This window comes from Equus quagga, chromosome 17 (genome assembly GCF_021613505.1).
Source record: "Equus quagga isolate Etosha38 chromosome 17, UCLA_HA_Equagga_1.0, whole genome shotgun sequence".
Taxonomy (NCBI): Eukaryota; Metazoa; Chordata; class Mammalia; order Perissodactyla; family Equidae; genus Equus; species Equus quagga.
Window position 1 is genome coordinate 2425589 of NC_060283.1, and position 23598 is coordinate 2449186.

Here is a 23598-nt window from a genome sequence, read left to right on the forward strand (position 1 = left end):
TTGCCCTGGGCAGCCTCAGCTGGAACACTCTCATCGGGCAACTTGAATTTTTCGTCCCTCTGTGCGCGTCCGTGAATACCTGTGAAATCATCTTGAGTATTGATTTTGGGGGTTCCGAATAAATTTTAGCGAGTTGGCAAACTCACGAATACGGAATCTGAGAACAATGATGATGGAGTGTGTCACAGGACCCAGCAATTCCTCTTACCCAAGAGAAATAAAAGTACACTCCCATTTAAGAAAAAGAAAAAAAGTGCATGAATGTTTACAGCAACTTTGTCTAGAAAAGCCAAAAATTTGAACGAAGGAAATGTCCATCCGCTTGTGAGTGGATAAACAAGTTGTGATGGATTCACAGTGTTTGGTAAGTAAAGGAACAGATTCTGGATGCGTGCAGCCACTCAAATGGATCACAGAAGCAGTTTAGTGAGCTGGAGAAAGAAGAGACGGGTCTCGCAGGCCAAGTCGTGATAAAGGCCCTCACAGCAGCAGCAGCAGCCGGCATGCGCTGGACACGCTGTCCGAGCCCGGCAGGGTTCAAAGGTCTTTGCCCGTCCTCCTCACACCGGTACTACGGAGCAGACACTTCCCCCACCTGGTTTCCTGACGGGGTAGGTACTGGGCTTGTCCAAGGCCACGTCCCAGGGAAGCAATGGAGATGCGGTTGGAACCCAAGCCGTCTGTCCTGCGGTTGGTACCCAAGCCGTCTGTCCTGCAGCCCGCATCTCGCCTCCGCGCTGGACCGCCTCCTGGAGGGCCCGTGTGTACTAAGCCAGGAGAGCTGTGAGCTGCAGTACACAGCAATAGTTGGGATGCAGTACCAAACCGGAGTGAGGGTTCAAAGTCACATCCTCTGATACGCAAATTGAGCCGGGGAGGGTAGTCTAGCCCTGCTCCCTCCAGCCCGTCTCCTGTGTCAGCCCACGTGTCGCTTCCTCAGGGAAGCCTTCTCTGACGCCAAGTAGATGAGGGTCCCTCCTCTGGGCTCCCTCGACTTGCTTCCAGCACCTGGTCATCACGCCCCATCTACGTTGTCTCTTGACTTATCTATACGTCCGCGGAGCCTGCAGCCCCTTCATGGCAGGCACCGGTTTTGCTGCTATTTGTTTGTTCATCTCTACATCCTCAGAGTCTGTCTGGACCTGGCACGAATGTGTGTGGAATGTAAGCTAAGTTCAGTCCAAAGAGACCAACGGAATCCAAGGAGAAGGGTCCTGTGGAGTTGGAGGAAAAACCAAGGCTGTTAGATCATGGCAGTGTGAAAACAATGTGCTAATTACAGCTCATCCCTGGGAGCACAGGCGGACCAGGGAGGGTCCCCCGGGATGCTGAGACCCTCCCCAGCGCACTCTCTGCTGCTGAGGGAGGTGCGCCGGCTCGGGCATCCTGCAGCACGGAGGCGCCCGCTGGACTTTTCTCCCTTCACAGAGGATTTCCACTCCAACACGCCCACCTCCCTGAGCTTCTTCCTGTCTTCTGGGAGCCTCTCTCACAGGGAGCTGCCACTCTTTGCACGCTCATGGGACCCTCCTAACAGCCTGTTTATACCAACTCCTGAGGTCCCTGCCAGGAAGTTATTCCTGCATCCTGGAGAATGCTCCCAAGTTGAAGACAAACCCACTCTTATCTAACCTTAGGATCCGTCCCTGTCACCTAGAACCTTCAATAGCCAGCTCCATGGATCTCTCCGGACTTCTGCCGGTGTATGTGGGCTCCTTCCTGGGGCTCTTCCTTATTAGGTCAGAAGGCCCCAGGCTGGGTTATGTTGGGACAAACCTCGTCATCAGCCTGGTGGCGGGGAGAGGAGCTGTGGGCAGATATTGGGGGATCGGGGTCACATGCTGTCTTGTGGGGTGGAGGTCCCTGCATTGTGTCCAAGCAAGGGGACAGTGCCCGCCCCCAAGAGGGAGGGCTGAGCACTCTGCATGCTCAGAGGGTGCAGGGAATCGGGGGTTCAAGATTTGGGGTGCATCACCCCGATGTCCTCCTCCACGTCAGGGTCCCATTCTGTCCTAAGGTGGCTGACCCGCCAGGTGGGGAGGTCATTCTCTGAAGCTCAGCTGGCCTTTAGGCCCTGGGGCTGGACCTCAGCAGCAGCATCCTGGCTGCGGGAGCGGAGGGCCTTACATCCACCCAGTAGCCCTTTGTACCCACACCTCTGTCCAATTGTCAACTCATCCCACAGCCTCTGGTCACATTTGACGGGATACAAAGAGCCACGCGACCCCACAGTGTACAGATTTTACTCCCCCATATTCCTCAAATGCCTGATATGCTGCCCCAGCAGGACCCCACCCAGCATCAGGGAGGTTCACCCGTCACGCGTCAACGGGCCGGGGCCCTGTGTGCTCTGTGCCGCCTGCAGGCGGTGGATCCTCCTGGTCCAGATGCCGTCTCAGCATTTGCTCTTTGCCTCCACTCATGGCGTCAGCTGCAGCATATCGGGATCGCCAGGGAAGGAGGAAGTCCGCCCAGGGTGCTCCTGGGGTAACGGGCTGGGGCGGCCGGAGAGCAGAAGTCCCGCAGTCTCGGTGAAGGCCACAGCTGTGGGCAGCTCGGAAGCTGGGGTGACCATTCCAAGGTGTCTTGAGTTAGAGCAAGAGGACCAGACCCTCCACCCCAGGGGGGCATGCAGGCTGCCTAGAGAGGGGGCACCACCCTGGGTGGCACTCTCTCCCACTGCAGGTGTCTCAAAGGGGCTGACGGCTGAGGGCTTCCAGCAGGCGGCATCCCCTGCAATGGGGAGAAAATTCCCTCATCCCGGAGAGGGATCTGGGTGGTGCCATGTTCTCTCCCCTACAGGGTTTGCCTTAATGAACTGAATCGTAAAATCTGACCACCAGCCACTTTAAATAGGTTGTACACCTCAGCCCAGTAATTCAGAGATGCGTTCTGTCTGCCTGCCCCAAGTCCCGTCCTTCCTACTTTGCTCCGTTATGCTCAGATACATACACTACACTCACCGTGTTACACTCAGTCATTTTATCTTATTTTCCATTAATGCTTTTCTTGATCCAATATATTGATTTCATGATCCCCTAATGGGTTATAATCTGCCGTTTGGAAAACACCCTCATATAGTACTAAAGTTGCATCATCCCCGTGTGTCCCCCACTAGGCTCATTTAGGGCAAGGCTTGACTTTGAAAATCCGACATTTTGTACACTGTGCGGCACGTAGCGGGAGTCCCTCAGTATCTTAGCATCTGATCTCAGTTCCTAAATCTAATCCAAATCTTCCCCATGCACGTCACCAGGCGAAGTATGGAGATAACACGTGGCGGGGTCTGTGTGCTCATTCAGCGGAGCCCTGCAGACAACTGACCACTCAGGCAGGGACCCCAGCACCAGCCCCAGGCACCGATTCATGGTCGATGTGATGACCATGCCGCCTGGCTGCATGGGGGCCACCCTGGCCCATCTACAGCCGGTGGCCTGAGAGGTTGGTCATGCGTGTGCTTTATTTGAATCATCGTGAGGCAACCAGGGGACCCACGCGAAACAAACATTCGCTTAGAAGAAGACAAGCCTGTTTATAAATTCCTTAGGGGACCACAGGCCCAGGTTTTCAGTGAGATCCACTCTCCCTCTCCAGGGATGCTGGTCTTCACAGGTCACCGTAACTCTCTGTCTCTGTCTCTCTCTCCATCTCTCATTGTCTCATTCCGTCTCTTTCATTCTCTCTCTCCTAAGAGGTCACCTGTTCTTCAAATCCGGGATGAGGATCAGGATCAGCAGATGCTCTTGCGAGCATGTTGGTGACGACTGTGTCGCTCTGAGCCAGGAAACGCACAACCTGGAGAAGGCAGAGAACGTCAACAGGCACCTGACTCTGAGTTCTGAGCTTCTGCCCTGTTCCTCTCTCTGCCCCGCCACCCAGCCCCTCCCGAGGCCACAGTTCCCCCACCCTGCTGTGGGGCATGTTGTCCCTTAAGAAAATCTCCAACCAGCCAATCCATGGTTGAGCTGGGGAATTTGGTCTGAGTATGTTTTGCTCTCGTGTGTAAGGGAGGATGTTAAAGTGTTTATAACAAGTGTGAAGTGGAGGAAGGAAGATTCCAGAAGGAGAAAATCCTCTCGAAGCTGGTCCGCTGCCCTTGGCCTTGGAGGTGGGCTGCAGAGGGGGAAATGGCGCCTCATCCTCATCTCAGCTCAGGTGCCTTGGGTGTCAGGTAAGTCATCTAGCCTCGGGAGCCTCAGTTTCCCCTTATGCTAAGTGAGTGGGTTGCACAACTGCTTTCTAGGTCTGACCAGGTCCTCATCAGCGGTCTCCCCCAACACCGACCCCCGCTCTCTTGCCGTCCTGCCCTCCAGCAGCTGCCTCCCTCTCAGCTGGAGCCACATTCACGGGTCCACCTCAGTGCCACCTGCCACGGTGGTCCTGTGACCACTACCTGTACTGCCACTTGAGTCCCAGGTCCCCGAGCCCCAGGGGACTCACCCCAGGGATGCTTGACCGGGCCTGTTTCCACCAGAGGATGGAAGACGGGATGGCGACGCCAAGCTCCAACACCGTGAAGAGGAGCATCACCGAGAGCACCCCCTGGAATGCAGGACGCATAGGTGGGTGCTCGGACCAAGCAGCCCTCTGTCTCCTGGGGTGGCCGGAGGGCTGCAGGCCGCCTGGAACCTCAGAGAGCTTTGCAACACCACCCAGCAAAGAGGACCACCCACTCCTGCTTGGGGGTTGGCATCGTCTAGTCTGCTCGCTGTCCACCTGACCCCACCTGTTCGTGACCCCTGGGAGACAGGGTCAAGCCCTAGTTTCAAGGGTGGGCGGGGCGGCAGGTGGCACCCAGGGTAGAGCAGAGCCTCCCCAAGTGAGTGTCTTTACTTGTCCGGGTCTCAGTGTCCTGTCTGTAAAATGGGGACATTGACGCTCACCCCTCAGGTCCCCAGAGGTGGAGGGTGCAGGAGACCTTTGTCAGCACCCTCTACCCGTCCTCACCCCTCGGCAGCAAGGGGCACAGCAACTACTTGAAGTGATTGGCTGGCATAGCTGCCAATGCCCACGCCGCCCCCCCGCCCCAGGGCATACCCACACGGAGGACGAATCAGACAACTCCACTGCCCTTGGTCACCTTCTTCCAAGCAAGGGCCGCCAGGTAGAACAGGTCAGGCCACACGTGTGCAGAACATCGAATTCATTTATGCTGACCTGACTAGTGGGTTGCATAGTGTCCCCCAAATCTGTGTCCACTCGGAAGCTCAGAATGTGACCTTATTTGGAAATAGGGTCTTTGTAGAGCTAATTAATTAAGGATCTGGAGATGAGGTCATCTGGGGTTTAGGGGGAGCTCTAAAGGCAATGACAGGTGTTCTTATAGGAAGGGAAGAGGACGCAGACACACAGAGGAGAAGGTCAGGTGACATTGGAGGCAGAGGTTGGAGTGATGTGGCCACAAGCCCAGGAATCTGGGGGCCTGGAGCCCCGGAAGCTGAAAGAGGCAGGAAGGACCCTCCCCTGGAGCCTTTGGAGGGAGCGAGGCCCTGACACACCTTGAGTTCAGACTTCTGGCCTCCAGAACCAGGAGAGGCTGAATTTCTGTTGTTTTCAGCTGCTCTGCATGAGGTCGTTTGTTATGGCCGCCCCAGGGAATGAATTCAAGGACCAAGTGGGAGGGGGATGCTGCTGGCCTGCTCCCCCCGAGAAAATTCTGAGCAAGTGAGCTCAGCTTGATCCCTCACAAGCTTACCTTTCATCCCCTACACAGACCTCGACCAAACCGCTCTGCGCATCCAGCCCCCAGCAGCTCCCGTTATCGCTGGCGTCATCACCTGGGGGCCAGCCCGAGCCAGGGGTTGCGGTGGGTCCAAGTCTTTGTGCTCATCTCGCCCAGCTCGCTGCCTCCTGGGGCCTCCCCTCCCTCTCGAGCTGCCGGATGGAAACCTTGATCCTCCTGACCTGCTCTCCTCTCCTCAGTGTCCTGTGGATCTGTGCCTGTGCCCCTGAGTTTACTGGCTGGAAGCCTTTCTCTGATAGACTCAGGAAGGCAACTCCACACTCCATCATTTCTGTAAAATTCTACTCGCTAATAAAGATGTAAAAGCCCGTCTCTATTTTTCCCCCGATTTCTGCTCTCTTTGCACGTTGAGCGCTCCAACTTTATTGTACCTCCTTGAAGCTTCTTGATAAGTCACAAATAGTCAACTACAATCAGCTTCTGGCAAAAATGCTTCATCTTCAAGGAGATTCACGGGAAAGACCCTGACAAGGGTTCTAGGAGGCAGGATTCTGATAACTTTAAGACCATAATGCTGAACTGGGTAAGAATTTCTAAAACTCTAATGGAAAATTCCTTCATAAAGCTACTAACCCAAGATGGAGTCAAACAAGAATTAATTACAGGAGACTGAATGAACTGATGGAGGTGATTATAATTTCTCTGACTTCGTTGAAAACATTGCTGTCTCTTTAATGTTTGTTTTCCAGGTTTAAAGACCCTTTCTCCTATCTTTCAAGCTGTCTATAACTTAGATCATTTTGATACAGGTCACTTTTGTAAACAGAAGTTGAGACTTTTATCTTTTTCTCCCTGTCTGATTCCCCCAGTATTCAGAAACTGTCATTAAATATTCTTGCTTTTCATGGAAATATATGTATTTACGTAAGCTCAGTCAGGATCTGCTCTCCTTGTAACAGGACGCAATCGGACACGTCCTTAACTTGGCTTCTCAACAGAAAGAGACTTTGAAAGGTCTAGTCCGAGATTCCTCATTACCAGGCAGTTTTAAAGAACTGAGGTCGACTCTATGGAGCCACTAATGTCCCTTGCGTATTACCAAAGCTTGGACTGAAATGTCATCTTTGAGATTGTGCATCGAATGACTATTCTTACACGTTTACGTAAATAATCCAAGTTTAATGAGGCTAGAATTATTTTACAAATTGGTTTGGCTGAAAATATCTTTGATAAAAATTGGATGACCATGAGAAATTATATTTTGGTAGAAGACTACAGTGTACTTAATTATCAGCTCCTACTCTTGTCCTGCTCATCGTCTTCTAGGTTCTATCATCTGCTTAGAAACTTCAGAGAAATCGTCACAATAGATCACTTAGGGACAACCTTCATGCCCGGTGCTGTATGGGCCACTCAAGAAAGTTCCACAGAACCCTGGATGCCATCACCAGAGATCGTCAAACCACAAACCAGGAAAATCCATCAGATAAAAACTGCCATCCTCATTCCACCAACTGAAGATGCTTCAAACGCAGATCTGGGCATTTTCTCAACTAGCCGCTCTCCAAACTGAGAAACTGAATTTATAATTTGCTCAAACTATTCATATTTTTCTTTGGTTTCCATAGAAGTTCCCTAATTAAAATACCTGACCCCTCACATCATATAGAGACCTAATTTAGATGGAAGCTCACCTGCAATGTTGCTTTTTGAAATGCAACATCTTCACGCCCATCCTCTCCTCAGTAATTATGAGGATGTGTGGCAGCTAATCCATATGTTATGCCTATGTAAATAACCCTGAAAAATGTAGATTAACTGAAAGAAGTAAAGCCTGAATGTGATTAGAACGCACTTAAGTTGTTTGGCTGGTTAAATCTTGGCTCCTGGGCATAATTCTCCGGGGAATGTTTTAATCCTTGGCTATTATTCTCCTTATAGCCATCCCATGAACCTCTCTTGTGCCTTATCTCCTCTCAAAGGGTTTAAATGCCTTTTGGCAGCCGCTCACACATCAAACGCTACCCATTGGACTAGACAGCCTGAGGAACTCAAGGCTCTGACCGCCATGGGCCTGATGACAATCAACTGTTCGTGGCGTGCCCCTCGGTCCTGGTGACTCAGCTATTGGAAACAGCACATACGTGATTCTCCAGCCTGGCGACATCGATAGCAGTCACCGAAAGGAACACTAGTAAGTGGTCAGACCCTCAAGTTGCTGAGAGAATGACCAAACGTGGGGGGGGGGGTGTTGCAATTAACACAAAATGGAGACCAGATCAGACAATTTCCCGAGCAGACAAAACCATGGAAGCCATAAGAAAAACTAAATCTAGCTTGTTTCATGAACATGAGTGAAACCTAACTTTGGTTATTTCTTGTAAATGCCTCTGCCAATCATACGAGAAATTCAAGTCATCTTCCTAAAAATGCTATTCACTTTTTTTTTTAAGATTGGCCCTGAGCTGACATCTGTTGCTAAGCTTCCTCTTTCTTTTTTTTCCTTCTCTCCAAAGCCCCCAGTACATAGCTGTAGGTCCTTCTGACTCTGCTATGTGGGGCGCCACGTCAGCGTGGCTTGATGAGCGGTGCTAGGTCCGCACCCAGGATCCGAACCTGTGAAAACCTGGGCCTCCCAAGCAGAACGTGCGAACTTAACCACTCAGCCACGGATTGGCCCCTGTTATCACTTTTAACCAATTCCCTGCCCTCTGGAAGCTCCCGTTGTGACAGCCGATCCTTGTGAAGCTTAACAACGTCCTCGTTTTCACTTTATAAGACATCTTGTGATGTCACGTCCCTGAGCTTGGTGTCAGTTTTTGTTTTGGAAAGCTCCCAGTGTGCAAACTGTCCTTATATGCACAATACACGCTTACTAAATCCTATTTATTGATTCGGTGGTTTTAATTTTGCTCTTTCTGGATTTCTGATGCTTTGCTTTTGGCCATCACCGTGCACCCCGGTGCATGTGGAGGATTTGTTCCCTCTCTGCCCCGGCTTCTGGTTCTCGTCCTGTTGAGCCCAAGGCCACCTCTCCCGGGCAGATCCCTAACATCTCCCTGAGCCCTTGGCTTTTTTTTGAGCCATTCGTTGCCCCAGGCGCCAGTTCTTATTCAGATACATCCATCCTTTGAGACTCACGCAGCTAGCTTGGTGTGGTTATGAAGGAGCTTAAGCCCAAACCAAGTGGACGAGGATCTATTTGCAACTTCGGCCTGTTTGGCATTAAACTACTCAGAACAGCTCTTCCAGCACAATCCACTGAACACCTGTGCTTCCTCAGCATACAAGCTCCTTTTCTCTGCCTCTTTCCAGCCTTTTCCCCCGGGTCACCCCCCAGAAGAAAGCACAGCCGACAGGAAGTGGAGAACCTCAAAGATTTCACCAGCCTGAAATATTCCATCCAAACATACTCACCAACAGACTGGAGCCAGCGAAGGCGCAGTCAGCGGTCCTGCCTCTTGAAGGGAAGTTGTCCTGGGGCGTCTGCCTGGACCCCACGTCCAGTTTGCACTGTCCCAAGGCGGTGAACCCCACTGCCAGGCTGAGGAGGATGACGACGAACCCCACAAAAGTGCCCAGGAGACTCAGAAGGCTGGTGACCAGGCTGGTCCAGGCCTGCGGGGGAATTGTGGGTCAGGGTGTCTGCCCCCGGGGCACGCGCCTTTGGGGTACCACGTTCCCGTGGGATGGCAAGGATGGTTCCATGTAGGGGTCACTGCGGGACGGGTCTAGGTGATAGAATTTGTTTCTGGTTATCTTCCATCCTCCGACAGAGCTCCCGAGCCCAGCGGGAAAATGCTGGCAGAATGTGTGAATTCGAGAATGAAGCACACGCTTCTGGGGGAAACAGACGGGACCGGGCAGGACTGGTTGGAGACACATACCTGACTGATGTCCGGCTGGGCCGTACTGACCGAGTAGTTAAAATACTGAAATGCTCGTATGCTGGGTAAATCACTGCTGCCCTACTCCCCCAGGCCCCCCTCTGGCTTCCCCCTGAGCCACCCAGGTGCCCTGAAGAGGCCCCCTCCTCCCCCATCTCCCCTGAGCCCAGCAGGAGGCCTCTGGACCCCGGCCCGAGGCTGGGCTGGTGTCACATGGGTGCATGACATATTCTGTAACATCACCCCGGCTTGGCCTGCGGGATCCCCCACGCAGGGCTAGAGACAGAGGGGCTTTCCCACCCAACCCCAACAGACACCCCAAAGCAGCATCAGCCACGTGGGGATCCAGCAGAACTGGGACTCCCCTGGTTCTTTCCATCCCTTCCCCCGCACAAACCAGAAGCACGTGAGAGACGTGCCTCTGCAGGCAGGCACGGGAGGGCCACTCTGGGCCCCACGTGGACGTTTGTAGCTGGACCCCGGCGTGGGCCCATAGGAGGGGCTGGCGCAGGAAGCCTGCATTCTAGACTCAGGTCGTTCGGACTCAGTTTCCCAGGAAGCCCTCTGATGCACCCAGCTTTCCCCCCACCATCCCTCTCGAGGAAAAGGGGAAACTTTGCAGATCGCAGTTGTCCCCTGTCACTAAAAGCTGGCCTGCCACCCTCCACTCCATCCTTGTCTGACCCGGAAACATGAGAATGCAGGTGGCCATGCCTCTGGCCACCACCAGTGACCAACACCGGTCTCAGCCAGAACATTTTCTCCTCCAGCCCACACAGACTCCGCTCTGGCTTCATCTTGAGGGAGGGGCATTTCTAGTGGTCTCAGATTTTCTTGCCCAGTGGGTGGCACACAGCAAGTACCCCACCACCTCTTTAGCCTGTGGTTACCAAGGACCTGGATCCAGGCAGCCAGCTGGCACCAAATGGTGTCATGACTGGACAGGATTTCTCCGTGGAGCCAGTCAGAGCCTGTCGAGGCTCGGTGCTGGTTACAGAACAGGGATCATGAAGGGAGCCCCAGAAACCAGTGGGTGCTGACCAGGCGCTGGCCAAGGGCGCCTGTAGCTGACCCGGGGGTCCGTTCCTTCATGTGAAAGCGTGAGAGAGTAACTGGGAGGGGTGCCCTCCGAATTTCCCAGGAAGAAGTGAGCTGCCGCTGGCCCCATACTCACCAAACGTTTAGTTGATCTTTTTTCCAAGATGATACATAGCAATCCAGAAATGATAAACTACTCAGAAAAGAGGAAAATAGTCAGGTCAGTTTCTATGCAGAGAGGCAGCCCTGATGTCCTTACCACCAAGCCGTCATGTCCTTGGTCACCTCCAGGAACATCCTTGTAGGACTGAAGGCATCAGGGACGTTGGGTCCTGGGTCACATCCAGGTCCATAGGGGCTTACAGAACAAGTGGGGAAAGGCAGGTGACACAGGAGGACGAAGCAATCCCAAAAAATCTCATGAGGACTTGAGACCGCTCGGAGACAACGCGCCTCCGGGGCGAAGAGGGCTTAGGGTCCAGGGCTTTCTCTGGGAGTGAGGCTTTTCCAGGGAGGGAGGGCTGCTGAGCGTTACAGGGCCTTGTGGGGAAGGATTTGTGGGCTCGGTGGGCTCTGGTACATGAGAGTCAAGAACAGAAGGAAAACAGAGCCCGGGGGAGAGGAACCTGCAGGGCCTCGCAAAAAGCTCGATCAAAGTGTTTGATTCTGGGTCATCAGAGAAAAAGACGGGTTTAGGGGAATGGGGTAATTTCTAAGGAGCTGTAACAACCAAATTATGCAGCGGAACTTTGTGGCAAGATGGAAGCAAAAAGTTGTCCCAGGAGTCCTAGCAGAAGGAGCCCCCGGGGAGCGGGCAGGCACGCTGGGCAGCAGCCCAGGGAGAGTGCCAAAGTCACCTCCGGCACGACAGGTGGGGCGAGGCGTGGCCAGGCTCTAGGCTGTGGGAAAGGGGCGTTCACATCTCCCCTGAAGCTTGTTGACCCCGGGGGCATCAGCATGACTCAGAACTCCCAGGTGGGTCTGAAGCAGAACTCTCCAGAAGGACTTCTGGAGATGGACAGCAGCAGGCAGAGCTTCTAGCAATCAGGGCCATCTTTTCACGTTTAGCGTGGGGTCCACTGGTCCCACAGCTGCCGACCATCGGCCTGGCCACTCGGCCGGTGTGTGCTGCCCATATCCGGGTCACTCGGCCCGTGTGCCTGGGTCTCGCTGTTCCTCACTGATCACATCTGGGGGGCCTTCCTATCCCCCTCCCACCCCAGGCTTCTCCTGAACTTGGAAAGGAGTAGGGTGACCCTACGTCCCGGCTGCCAAGGACAGTCCGGGTGTTTTTCTTGTCACAGCATTATTATTAATAGCACCTTCTTTTATGTTTACTAGTGTCCCTGTTGGGGCTACAGATTATATGGTCACCCCAGAGAAAAGCTGCTGAACTCCCAGAGGCCTAGAGGACAACAGTACGATGATTTTCAGAAGAACTCATCTCTGAGCCAGCAAGTCCATGCTGTTCCCACTGGCAGAGCCATTTCCACCCTCCCTGGCCTCCTCCCACTTCTGGCCCGTCAGCCCCAAAGCAGATTCCACACCTGCATCTCTGCTTTCCAAATAACGGACACTGCCAGGTGACAGGTGAGCAGACCAGACTGAGCCCGCGCCCCCCCCCCCCCCCCAGGGACCCACCCTCCCACGAGTGCCCACGGGACTCACACACTTGGCACCAACGAACGGGTATCCAGACGACACCAAGGTTACGATAACCGGGCGGAAGTGACGGGGGAAGGAAGTCCACAGCAGGAGGACCCCCAGGCTCATAATCATGGCCCCTGAGAGGATCTGGATGGTCTGATGGGGGAGAGAGAGGCTTACCTGGTGTTGCGGGTTGAATGCGTCCCCCCAATGTCTACGTCTGAGCCCTCCACCCCAGAACTGGGAAATGTGGCCTTGTTTGGAAAGAGAGGTTTTGCAGGTGTAAGTGAGGTGTGAGTGAAGATGAGCTCCCAGTGGGGTAGGGTGGGCCCTTAATCCAGCGTGACTGATGTGGTTTCAAGAAGAGGAGAGTCAGACAGACAGACAGACACAGAAGGAAGGGCGCGAGAAGTCGGAGGCGGAGACTGGAGTCCCGCGGCTGTGAGCAAGGAGCCCGTGCAGCCCCAGGACTAGGAGAGCTCACAGCCCTGCGGAGCCCGATGCTCGGCTCGTAGCCTCCAGAACTGGGACAGATTATGTTTCTGTTGTCTTCAAGCCACCCGGTTTGTGTCCTGTGTTATTTCAGCCCGAGGAACGGACTCGCTGGGTAAGCCAGTTAAGGGCAGGCCCGCTCAGAGCTCTCCGTGTGACCCCAGCACACTGTGTAGAACTCTGGGGGTTTGGAAAGCCAGCGTGGATGGTGTGCTGCCCGGCCCTGCCCATCACTGGCCCCGATGAGGGCGCAGGGAAACGCATGGTGTTCCTGCCTCTTGGCCCTGGGTGGAAGGGACCGGGTTTCCAACGAGAGCCCTGGAACCCAGCCCACAGGCTGCCCATGCTCTCTGCTTCCTTCCGGCTTCTCCCCTCCTCCCTTCTGTGACACGGATGTGCCTCCAAGACAGCTGGTGGTGTGGGAGCTGGTCCCCACCTTCTGCCAGATGAATGGACACATGGACTTCTGCTCAGGGCATGGCTCCCTAGCTGAGAGGGACCCCAGGAGCTATGACAGGGCTATCAAGCGGACTGTCTGAATCAGCCCCGGAATAATTCCACCACAAGTTTTTACGCTCATATAACACGTACCAAGCAATTTCTCAGGTGTTGTGAGAAGGGAGTCTCTTAATGGACCTCAAGACTGACTCAGCAAGCAAGCTCTTTTCAACCCAAGGTGAGACAGATACATGGTGAGACTGAGGGAGCTGTAGCAGCCTGTGTGGTCAGGGAGGCACTGAGGAGGTACCAGGCATCAGGAGCCCCGCCCCTGGCCTCTGCAGCTGCTTGCCCCGTCCCCGCCCCCTCGTTGCCACCCTTCAGTCATGAAGTGGAGCGGCTTCTTGTTGAGGAATCGTGGATTATAACAGAGATCTCACTGGAAGTCAGACAAAGGGCAAATGTCCAATCTGTTTTCAAAATGGTTAACGTTTTTAAAAGGGGTGAGGAGGGGGATGAAGTTTGTATAATTTTCAGAAAGAACTTCCCTGGGAAGTGAAATCTAGAAGAGTTTTTTAACAGATTTTTGAGCACCCCCAAAATAAGCTGTATACAAGTATATTATCTCCCAGTCGCTCATTTAAAATGAGTTAAGAAAGCCAAGTTTCGTAAATCAAGCTCAGGTGAACACTCCCTGGGAACGCAAACTGGGACGTCTCCTGCTTTCCCAAGGAGAAGGTCCTGGGTGGTCTCAGAGGACTCCTCCCCCCCCGGCCTCCAGAGAAGCCTGGGGCCCCGCAGTGACACGGAAGTCTCCACCCCGCCCGTGGACTTGTCACCTGCACTCAGCCCGTCCCCTCTGTGCAGCTGCACTTACCCCAAGCACTTTGGCCTCATTCTTCAGACCTTTTTTCCTGTCGTCCTGGTCGGGAGGCTCCAGTTCCTCTGGGTGGGGCACGAGGGAGCCCCCCGGTAGAAGGACCGTAATGTTCTCACCGGGCACAGTGTAGGACAGCATGCTCCTGCCACTGGAAGAGGCAGGGACCTCCATCTGGCTCCAAGTGGACCTTAAAATGGCAAACCTCCCACATTTCAGATCTCCCCGGGTAGGGGCCAGAACCCTCCGTTAATCTAGGGGTGACCCGGGTTTTGGGACGGGACCTGGGAAAAGAGTGGGCACCTCACATTGCAGGATGGTGAGCATTCTTGCGGGGGATTCGACACCGTCGACGCCTCTTGGTAACCAGAGTTCCCCGGACGGCAGAGCCAGACCCAGAGGAGCATCAGAGGCAGAGATGCCAGCCCGAGCCGGCCTGTGGCTGCTCCCTCTATGTCCCTCTCTCTCCGCTTCCCCTGGTCGCCCCCAGCCCTCACCTCCACGAACAGGACAGGAATACACTCCCCTTGGCCTCAGCCAGGAATGAGATCCGATGCCTCCCAAGGTCCGGCGTCCTTCCCTTTCTTGGGCGAGGCCCGTCCCCTTCAGGACGTCCCCTTAGCTCTGACTGCTTCTGTGGGCCCTAAGGAGAATAGGAATTCTTATTAGTAAAACTAACAATTGACATCAGAGTTTTCCAGGCTCCCACAGTGTACAAGGCTCTGTGCTCTGCTGGTGCTGATGCCAACACCCGGTGACACTCACAAGCGGAGAGTCTAAGTTGTTGGTTCTGAACTAATAACACGCTCAGAACATAAGCACCTGGCACAGCACGCGGCAGTAATAAATGTGCAACAAATGTTAGCAATTATGCCGTAAATGTAATTTACATACAGTAATTACGTGCGATAAGTGATTAGCAATAGCGAGTATCGTCATGTCGAGTTCTCATGCTGACGAGTCCCGTCAGCCTCAGTTATCCTGCAGCGTTGACATGGGGCTGCACGCGGGCGACACAGACTAAGATTTGGGAAAATTTGGGTTCGGCCTGGCTTCTCTCCTGGGAACATCACTGGCTCACAGGCTGTGGTCCGGCCCTTCAGGGGCATGTGGTCTCCCAGGTGGGCTCGGCCCTGCCTGTCCCTAGTCCTGTTCGCTGCACGGCCCCTCCAAGGACGGCACAGTTAGAACAGGGCGCACGGCTGTCTGAAGAGGCAATGGTTCTGCCCCCTGGCCCTTGGTCCAGCTGTCTCAGAGCTTGCGGGATGCCCCAGGCCTCCAGGCTGGTGGGGGTAACATATACAGCTGGGAACCACACCCCAAACTAGGTGCCTGGTGGAGTCTGGTGGGAACAGCATGGGGCTGCAGGAACACACAGCCAAAGACAGCACAGGATTCAGGAGAGACCCTGGGATCACCGTGGCCCCTCTCTGCAGCTGGAGATCACACGTCGGCCCGGCTTTGTTCCATCAAGGGGACGTCTGGGCTCCACAGGTCCCCGTCGACCCCGCGCTGCCCTAACTGGCAGGGAGCATCAAAGTCTCCGTCTTGGGCACCACGAGGACTGACACTTCACAGGGTTCTACCCGCAGTAATTGTCTCAGTTTCTTGAACTAGGCCAGAGATGTGATGGAGCTGAGTTACCTTGGAATCAACTAAACTGAGTGTGGGCTGAAAGCTGCGATGTGTACTTGAAGCAGAGGGCGTGCCCCAAGATCGTGGACCCCCAGAGCTGCCAGGGGCCCGCTCGACAGGCGAGGGGGGGCCGCCCCGAGGCCTGAAGCTCCTCAGATGCAGAGACAAGAGAGCAAGACTCTCCTCTCCCTCATCAGTGCCCTTTCCAAAGGATGAGGGGCTCGCAGCCCGGGGAAGACCCCCTGGATGCCTACCTGCCCCTGGGGTCCGCCGCGGGCTTCGGCTGAGCTGCAGGTCGGCGGGCGTGCAGGGGCCTCCTCTCCCGGGCCAGCGGGGGCCTCACCAGGAGCCCCTCTGCAGCTGGTCCTGTCACAGCACCTTCCCTTCTGCTTTTAGACCCCGAAACTCCCCATCTCTTCCTTAACCGAAACAGGGGTACTGGTTGCGACACAGGAAGTGGCACTTGCTGTTCTCACGCGGGAGGATTCACGAAGTGATCAGCTCTTCCTTTTTCTCACTTCTAGGACTGATGAGTGGCCCTAACTGGAACCAATTTACATGAGAAGAGCCGGCTACAGGCTCTGAAGCCACTGGGCTGGGCTTGGATGCAGGCGGTCCTTCCTTCGAACCCGTGGGGTGAGACAACTTGTCCGAAGCCCCCAGTCTCAGATTCATTACCTGCTTAACGGGGACCCAGACGCCTCAGTCCATACAGCTGTGTACCCAGCTGTAGGCTCCTCCTCGCCCTGCCTCATCTCCCTTCCACACTCCCACCTTTCAAACGCGCCCACCCTTGTCTTTGTGCCCTCCTGGGTCATGGAGCACCATCTGGAGCCTGCCGAGGTCCCCTCTGCATCCACCCACAGCTGCGGTCACCCAAGCCGGTCTTCACACTCGAGCCATCTCTCACAAACTCGAGAGGGTGATGTCACCTCCCCCCTCCACCTTTAAAAACATTTTGTGGCTGCCACGGGCCTTTGTGTCAATTAGAGAACTCTAATGGGGCCCGAAGGATGTCCCCTGCATGCTCCGGCCTCACCCGCGTGTTCCCGCTCTGCCTTCTGTCCTGAGCCCCGACTCCCAGAGCCTGGGTCCCCTGCCAGCCCCCGGGGCGTTGGCACATCCCATGTACTCTGCTGGGCGTGCTCTGGTGGGACCTCCTTCCCGGTTCATCCTGCTGACCCGTCGCCTCAGAAAATGTTATTACCTCTGAGAAATACAACTACTCCTCTCTTGCATAACGGAACCCAGAAGCGGAGCGGCTCACTCAAGGGTACATATTCTTAGATGGTGGCTCTCTAGCACATTGTAGCTGTGGCATTTGGTTCACACGTAAAGATCAAGGAGCCGCCGGCCCTTCCCCAAACTCGCCCACTTCCACATACCCCTCTGAGCCCAGGCCTAGGCCACTCGGCTCTCTTGCAATTGGCCTCCAGCTGCCTGGGGCCTCCCCTCGGGCTCTGAACTGTGTGGGGCAGCATCATCTCCTGAGCATTTTCAGGCACACCTCCTGGGCTCCTGAACTTCTCTGCGTGCCCAGACGACACTTCGAGGAGGCCGGGGTCTGGTCCCCAGGCTCTGGGGAGCTGGTAACTCTCCCGGCACCTCCTTCCTCCAGCACTTGTTCTTTCTGTACTCCCGACCCTGGGAATTGGGGACTGGGATCCCATGAGTTAGATGCCAAGGATCTGTACGTCCCTGTGTTCGGCGTGGAAAGGAGACCAGCAAAAGGTTCCTGGCTTGGGGGCCTATTCTTCTAGGGTCGAGGGGAGCCTGGACCCCAGACCTGCTCAGCACTCTGGCTTGCGGTGGGCCAGTGGAGAGAGGAGGCCAACAGAGAGTGTGGTCAATGGAGAGTGGTGAGCAGCCCGATGGCACCTCCGTGCTCTGCACCATGGGAGCACCCTGGGATGTTCCCTGTCCCTCCTCCCCGAGCTTCTGTGAGCCCCTCCTCACAGAGCCTGCTTCTGGGGACCCTGATATGCTGCAGCTGACTCCAGGAGTGGCGGCAAAGAGCAAATGCTGAGACGGCATCTGGACCAGGAGGATCCACCACCTGCAGGTGGCACAGAGCACACAGGGCCCCGGCCCGTTGACGTGTGATGGGTGAACCTCCCTGGTGGCGGGTGGGGTCCTGCTGGGGCAGCATACTGGGCATTTGGGAAACATGTCGGAGTAGAATCTGTACATGGTGGGGTCAGGTGGCTCTTTACATCGAGTTAAACGTGATCAGCGGCTGTGGGATGAATCGACAATGGGACGGAGGTGTGGGTGCCAAGGGCTACTGGGTGGATGGAAGGCCCTCCCCTCCTGCAGCCAGGATGCTGCTGCTGAGGTCCAGACCCAGGGCCTAAAGGCCAGCTGAGCTCCAGAGAATGAACTCCCCACCTGGCGGGTCAGCCACCTTAGGACAGAATGGGACCCTGATGTGGATGAGGACATCGGGGTGATGCACCCCAAATCTTGAACCCCCAGATTCCCTGCACCCTCTGAGCATGCAGAGTGCTCAGCCCTCCCTACTGGGGGGGGCACTGTCCCCTTGCTTGGACACAATGCAGGGACCTCTACCCTACAAGAGAGCACGTGCCCCCGATCCCCCAATATCTGCCCACACCTCCTCTCCCCGCCACCAGGCAGATGACGAGCTTCATCTCAACACAACCCAGCCTGGGACCTTCTGACCTAATAAGGAAGAGCCCCAGGAAGGAGCCGGCATACACCGGCAGAAGTCTTGGGGACCTTCCCGCTACAAGGGTGGAGTCGGGAGTTCAGTGGCCTGTGGAGCCTAAAATATTTATTATCTGGCTCTTTACAGAAAAATGTTGCCAATCTCTGCTCTAGATGAAGAAATGGGGACACAGAAAGATCAAGTATGTTGCACAAAGGCCCTCACTAGTTAGTGGGAAGGGCAGGAACCCAACCCAAAGAGTCCGGCCCCAGAGTGGCCCTGATGCCCTCCAGGGAGTCGCACGTTTCCGATCCAAGGGACTGGGTTTTGTGTGGTTATGGAACTTGTAGGAATAAGAAACATGCCATGAAGGGCACGAGTTTGAGGGGCGGTGTTCTGCTTGGTGTTATCAGGAGGCAGTTCAATAAGCAAGCCTGGGGCTAAGGAGAGATGGAGGCTAGAGACGGTACCTGGGAACTGAGTGACCACAGGAAGCCCTGCGAAGGAGGAGATCAGAATTCAGGGACACGGCTTAAACAGCAGAGAGCAGAATGCCGAGAAAAGGGGCCTGGAAAGCATCAGCATCTTGGGGAGGAAAAAAGGAGAGGAGCTGAAGAAGTCTGAGTGGAAAGCAAGGAAAAGCCGGAAATCAAGGGAGGGAAAGCTAAGAGGTGTGAAGCCCAAAGGGCAATGGAAGGGGTTGCCGTAAGAGCCTCCTACTGCTGTTGGAGCAAATTACCACTAATCTGCTCCCTGATAGTTCTGGAGGTCCAAAATCCAAAATGGGTCTCACCGGGCTACAATCAAGGTGTCAACAGGGTTACACTCCTTCTGGAAGCTCCAGGGCAGAATCCATTCCCTTGTCTTTTTTCAGCTTCTAGAGGCCACCTGCACCCCTTGGCTCATGGCCTCTTCCAGTATCTTCAAAGCCAACAATCGCATCACTCCTCCCTCTGCTTCCATCGTCACATCTCCTCCTCTGACCCATGTGATTACATTTAGGGCCCACTTGGACAATCCAGGATAACCTCCATGTTTTCAGATCAGTTGATTAGCAACCTTCATTCCATCTGCAACCTTAATTCCCTCTTGCTAGCTTAACACATCCACAGGTTCTGGGGATCAGGGCGTGAGCACTATTGGGAGGAGTCATTCTTCTGTCTACCACAGCTACCGAGGTGTGAAAACGCATAGCCCTCAGAGCCCACAGAGCACCGTTGGTGGCTGACTCTCTGCCGAGTCATTAGCACGTGGGTGGCATTGAAGCAGCTGGAGTGGTTGAGATCCTCTGGGATCAGGCCTGGCTCACAGTGCAGACATCAGCACATCTGGGCGGCCACTGAGCTCACCGAGCTCTCCACCCGGACCCAAGTAAGAAGGTGGACCAGATGCCTCCACCCACCTTTACACTGTCTATGGTCCTCTCTCCTGATCCCAAACTGCTCTTCACGTACCAGCCATAGCAAGAGTCCCACCCTTGAGTGGACATGCTCCCCAAGCACCTGGCTCTTCCTCCAGCGGTTTCTCTGCGTTGTGCATCGTCCCTCTTGACGATTTCTACTATGTCTTCAAGGGTCAGCTCAAGGAGGTGCTCTTCTTTCTCTCATCACACTGTCCTGTGAATGGTTGTTACCTTGGGGCCCTTGAGGGCAGAGACTGGGTCTCCCCAACTCCCCTCACCCTGACCTGGAGGGGACATCCAGCAAATCAGTTTGTTGAATGCAGAAAAGAATGAGTGAGCCATTCTGATGCTCAAGGGGCCCAGCCCATGAGGGAAAATCTGAGAGCTCAAGCATGCTCTGGTGGGAACCAGGAACGGCAGGAAGGCCTTTCACTCAGTACTTTTGTGGCCAGGGCTGGGGGCGGGAAACAGAGGGAAGGGGAAGAGAGAGAGAGACAAAAGGAGGGAAGAGGGAGGGAGGGGTGGAAAGGAGGAGTGAGGAGAGAGCCAGAGAGAGGAGGAAGAAGCAAGGGGCCTCCTTGCCTGCGGTTCACCATTTCCGTCTTTGCCTTCTGCCCAAGAGTGCCCAGAATCCACTGATGGAAAGAACCCAGCAGAACTTTCCTGAACTCAGATCTCCTCACCATAGACCAGTTTTGCAAGCCAACCAATAATTCCAGCATTGACCCCACAGGGAAATCTCCAAGAACAGAGATTACTGGCCACTTGCTCTTCCGGTCCTTCATGCTGGCTGTGGCCCTTTATGGGTTGGTGGGAAATGGAATCATAATCTGGCTTGTCGGTTTGTCCATCAGGAAAAAATCCTTCTCTGTCTATCGCCTCAGTCTCACCACTGTGGATTTCACGCATCTTTGTTTCCAGATCGTGTCCCCATCTGTCAAACTCTAAAGTCTTCCCTTCCTCGTTGCTTTCCTCTTCTTGGTATCTTTACGGTCCTAAGGTTCTCCTATTTCACTGGCCTGGGCAGCATGACCGCCATCAGTTTTCAGCATTGTCTCTCTGCCCTCTTCCCTATTTTGTATCCGTGTCATTGCCCCAAGCCCCTGGCAGCCGTTGTGAGCGCCCTCCTCTGGATTCTGACCCTTTTGATGAATATACTGACAGGCCACACTTACGGTCACTTATCCCCAAAATGAAGCTCTGCCCCACACTTGTAACCACCACCAGCGCCTGTATTTTCCCCCTGTTCTCCATTGTGGCTGCGTCCATCCTGCAGCTCCCCATCCGAATCCAGGAGCATCAGCCGAAAGAGCTCCCACCTGGCCATTCTGCTCTCCATTCTGGTCTTCCTTCTCTGTGGTCCGCCTCTCAGCATCATCGGGCTCCCCAGGCTGGAAACGGAAAAGTCTCGCAATGACATCTGCATCCTCCTGTCTTCCACCAACAGCGCTGCTAACCCTGCCATTCATTTCTTCACTGGGGGCTTTTTGAGGCAGCAGCTGAGGGAGCCCATCAAGGGGGTTCTTCAAGGAGCCCTGGGCGAGGAGACAGAGGATGGCGAGGATGGGAAGATGCCCCTGACAGGCAGAACAGAGAAGGCGGAGCCCCGAATGACGGGGAGCTCACTGATGGATCCATGTCTCTGGGACACGGCCCTAACTACCTCCCCAGCAATGACCACTTCAGCGTGGAAGAGCTCCTCCAGGTCAAGCACCCAAGTAATTCCCTTGGCGACCTCCTTCTCTTTGTATAAAAACTGAGGACGAACTGTCAGAAGCAGGTTCGTGTGTGTGAAATGAAATGCATGTCTTTGGGCCTTTTGGAACCTACTGTCAAACTGTCCTTCAGGAAGCTTGCCGAGGAGCCGTGTAAAGCTACGCTCGCCGACTACACACAGCGGATGATTTTAACCTTAGTCTTACTATCCGAATTCTGCTAATTTCCAGTTTTGCATAACCAGCTGCTCACTCCTTTTGGGTGTCAATGGGTCCCTTGGAAACGGTGTGCCTTTGTCTTTTGACTACTTTTCTGGCATGTTCTGGGGTCTTACTATAGTTTTTTTTTTTCCTTGACTTCTAATGGATTGACCTTACGGGACGCAATGTCTCTCTCAAAACTCTCCCGTCCTTTTGCCTTTAGGATTCCAGCGAAATAAAGTTTTGATCAATTCCTGTCTGAAGGACCACCTGAGCCTGGTCGTGGATGTGGCTGCTTCAGTAAACCCATGTGATGAGACCTGAGTCCTCGTGGGCTCCCTCAGGCTGCTGTGTCACTGAGTGTTTTAGCCCAGGCTTGTGGGACCTTCCGGGGTGGAGAGAATGGCACTGGTGAGTCCTAGCTCTCAGGAGCAGCCCCAGGAGATGTGGAGTTAGCTCTGCATTTGACCTTCCCTCTCCAGGAAGCAGGGTGGGTCTTGTCTGTGTCTGTGTCTGAGGAGAGGGCCAGGACCCTTCAGCGACCTGCTGGCTGCAGAGAAGAACCAGTATCTTTTCATTGGCTGAGCTCTGGTGACTGTCCTATAACAGGAAGGACACTACCCTATGGACAGGGGAGACACTAGCCTGTAACTGGAGGACACTGCCCTATAACCGGGGGACACTATCTATAACTGGAGAGACATCGCCCTGTAACTGGAGGTCACCACCTGTAACAGGCTGGCAGGGGCCAGGGTCCTGGGGCCCCTGAGCTCAGGCAGCTCCTGCAGTCGATGTTTCGGGACCTCTGACCCTGCCTCCATCCGACGAGGCCGTCCTGTGTCGCATGCTCACTCTCTCTCCCTTCCCTGAGACAGAGGCTCCCTCATCCCGTTTCCAACACACACGGGTGTGGGAACAGGCAGGCCTCACCTCAGACGTGGAGTGCTCCTGCTGAGTGCTCCAGCAGACTCAGGAGCGCCCAAGCCATGGCCTCCCCCAAAGTGGGCGGGGCCTGCAGACATGAGGATGTCACACCAGGCGCCCACTTCCTCCCCACAGTCAGCAAGGTGCCCGCCCTGCCCTGGGACACCCTGGGGTGATGAGGCCTGTACTGAGGGGGCCTGCCCGTCACCCGGGGTGAGGTCATCTCAGAAGGTGACAACATGTGAGCTTCCCACCTCCTCAGCTGCTGAACCCCACGGCCCCACTTCCTGGGACTCCTTCGTGTCACCACCCCCATCCCCTCAAAGACGGGGACAGCTCACAGGGCTGGGGAGAGCTGCCCGCAGCGTCCGCACCCCTCCACGCGCCGGCCATGCCGACGACCATCCTCGAAGGAGCAAGGCTCCCTTCACCCGCGGGCGGGCGTGGCTCTGACTGCTGGAGTGTCACCCCATCTCTGGGTTCTCCTGAGTGGAGGAGTGAATTCTCCTTGAGGATAAACTGCTCCTGTGTTTCAGAAAAACCACCTTGACGTGTGTGCTAGCTCAGACTGCTATAAGAATCCACGGACCAGAAGCTTCTCTAAACAGTTCTGGAGCCGGGAAGCCCGAGGTCAGGTGCCAGCGTGGTCCGGCGTGGGCCCTCTTCCAGGTCACCAACTTCTCGCTGTGTCCTCGCATGGAGGGGGCAAGGGAGCTCTCTGGGGCCTCTTCCATGGCACTAACCCCATTCACGGGGACTCCACCTTCACGACCTAGTCACCTTCCGAAGGCCCCACCTCCTAACACCATCGCACTGGGGGTGAGGGTTTCCACAGACGAATTTGGGGGGACACAAAGATTCAGACCGTAGCAATGGGCTTTTGGTTCTCCAAGGCCAAGAGGAGGGGCAGCAAATGACTTTTCATCGTTGTATACACGCTGTCTTTGCACGGCTGACTCCGTCCTGAGAATGGGCCTTCAGAGGGGTGGGG

At 54.9% G+C, this 23598-nt stretch overlaps 1 protein-coding gene across 1 annotated transcript; it reads right to left on the reverse strand.

Moving 5' to 3' along the window:
- Positions 1-3483: 3483 nt before the first annotated feature.
- On the reverse strand, positions 3484-14618 carry LOC124229473 (membrane-spanning 4-domains subfamily A member 6D-like). Its single transcript, XM_046644684.1, has 7 exons — positions 14560-14618; positions 14063-14252; positions 12277-12411; positions 10745-10801; positions 9101-9301; positions 4441-4542; positions 3484-3795 (listed from the first exon to the last, which is right to left on the reverse strand). Exons 2-7 carry the CDS (start codon positions 14234-14236, stop codon positions 3688-3690), a joined length of 777 nt encoding a protein of 258 aa, XP_046500640.1. The 5' UTR covers positions 14237-14252; positions 14560-14618; the 3' UTR covers positions 3484-3687.
- Between the last annotated feature and the right edge of the window lie 8980 nt (positions 14619-23598).

Bases quoted from the DNA above. Each gene is read 5' to 3' on its own strand.
- LOC124229473 (XM_046644684.1), bottom strand. From the start codon at position 14,236: ATGGAGGTCCCTGCCTCTTCCAGTGGCAGGAGCATGCTGTCCTACACT. The intron at 12,412-14,062 runs GTAAGTGCAGCT...CTCCCCCATCAG, and splicing joins ATGAGGCCAAAGTGCTTGGG to ACCATCCAGATCCTCTCAGG. The intron at 10,802-12,276 runs GTGAGTCCCGTG...TTTTCTGAGTAG, and splicing joins CGTTCGTTGGTGCCAAGTGT to TTTATCATTTCTGGATTGCT.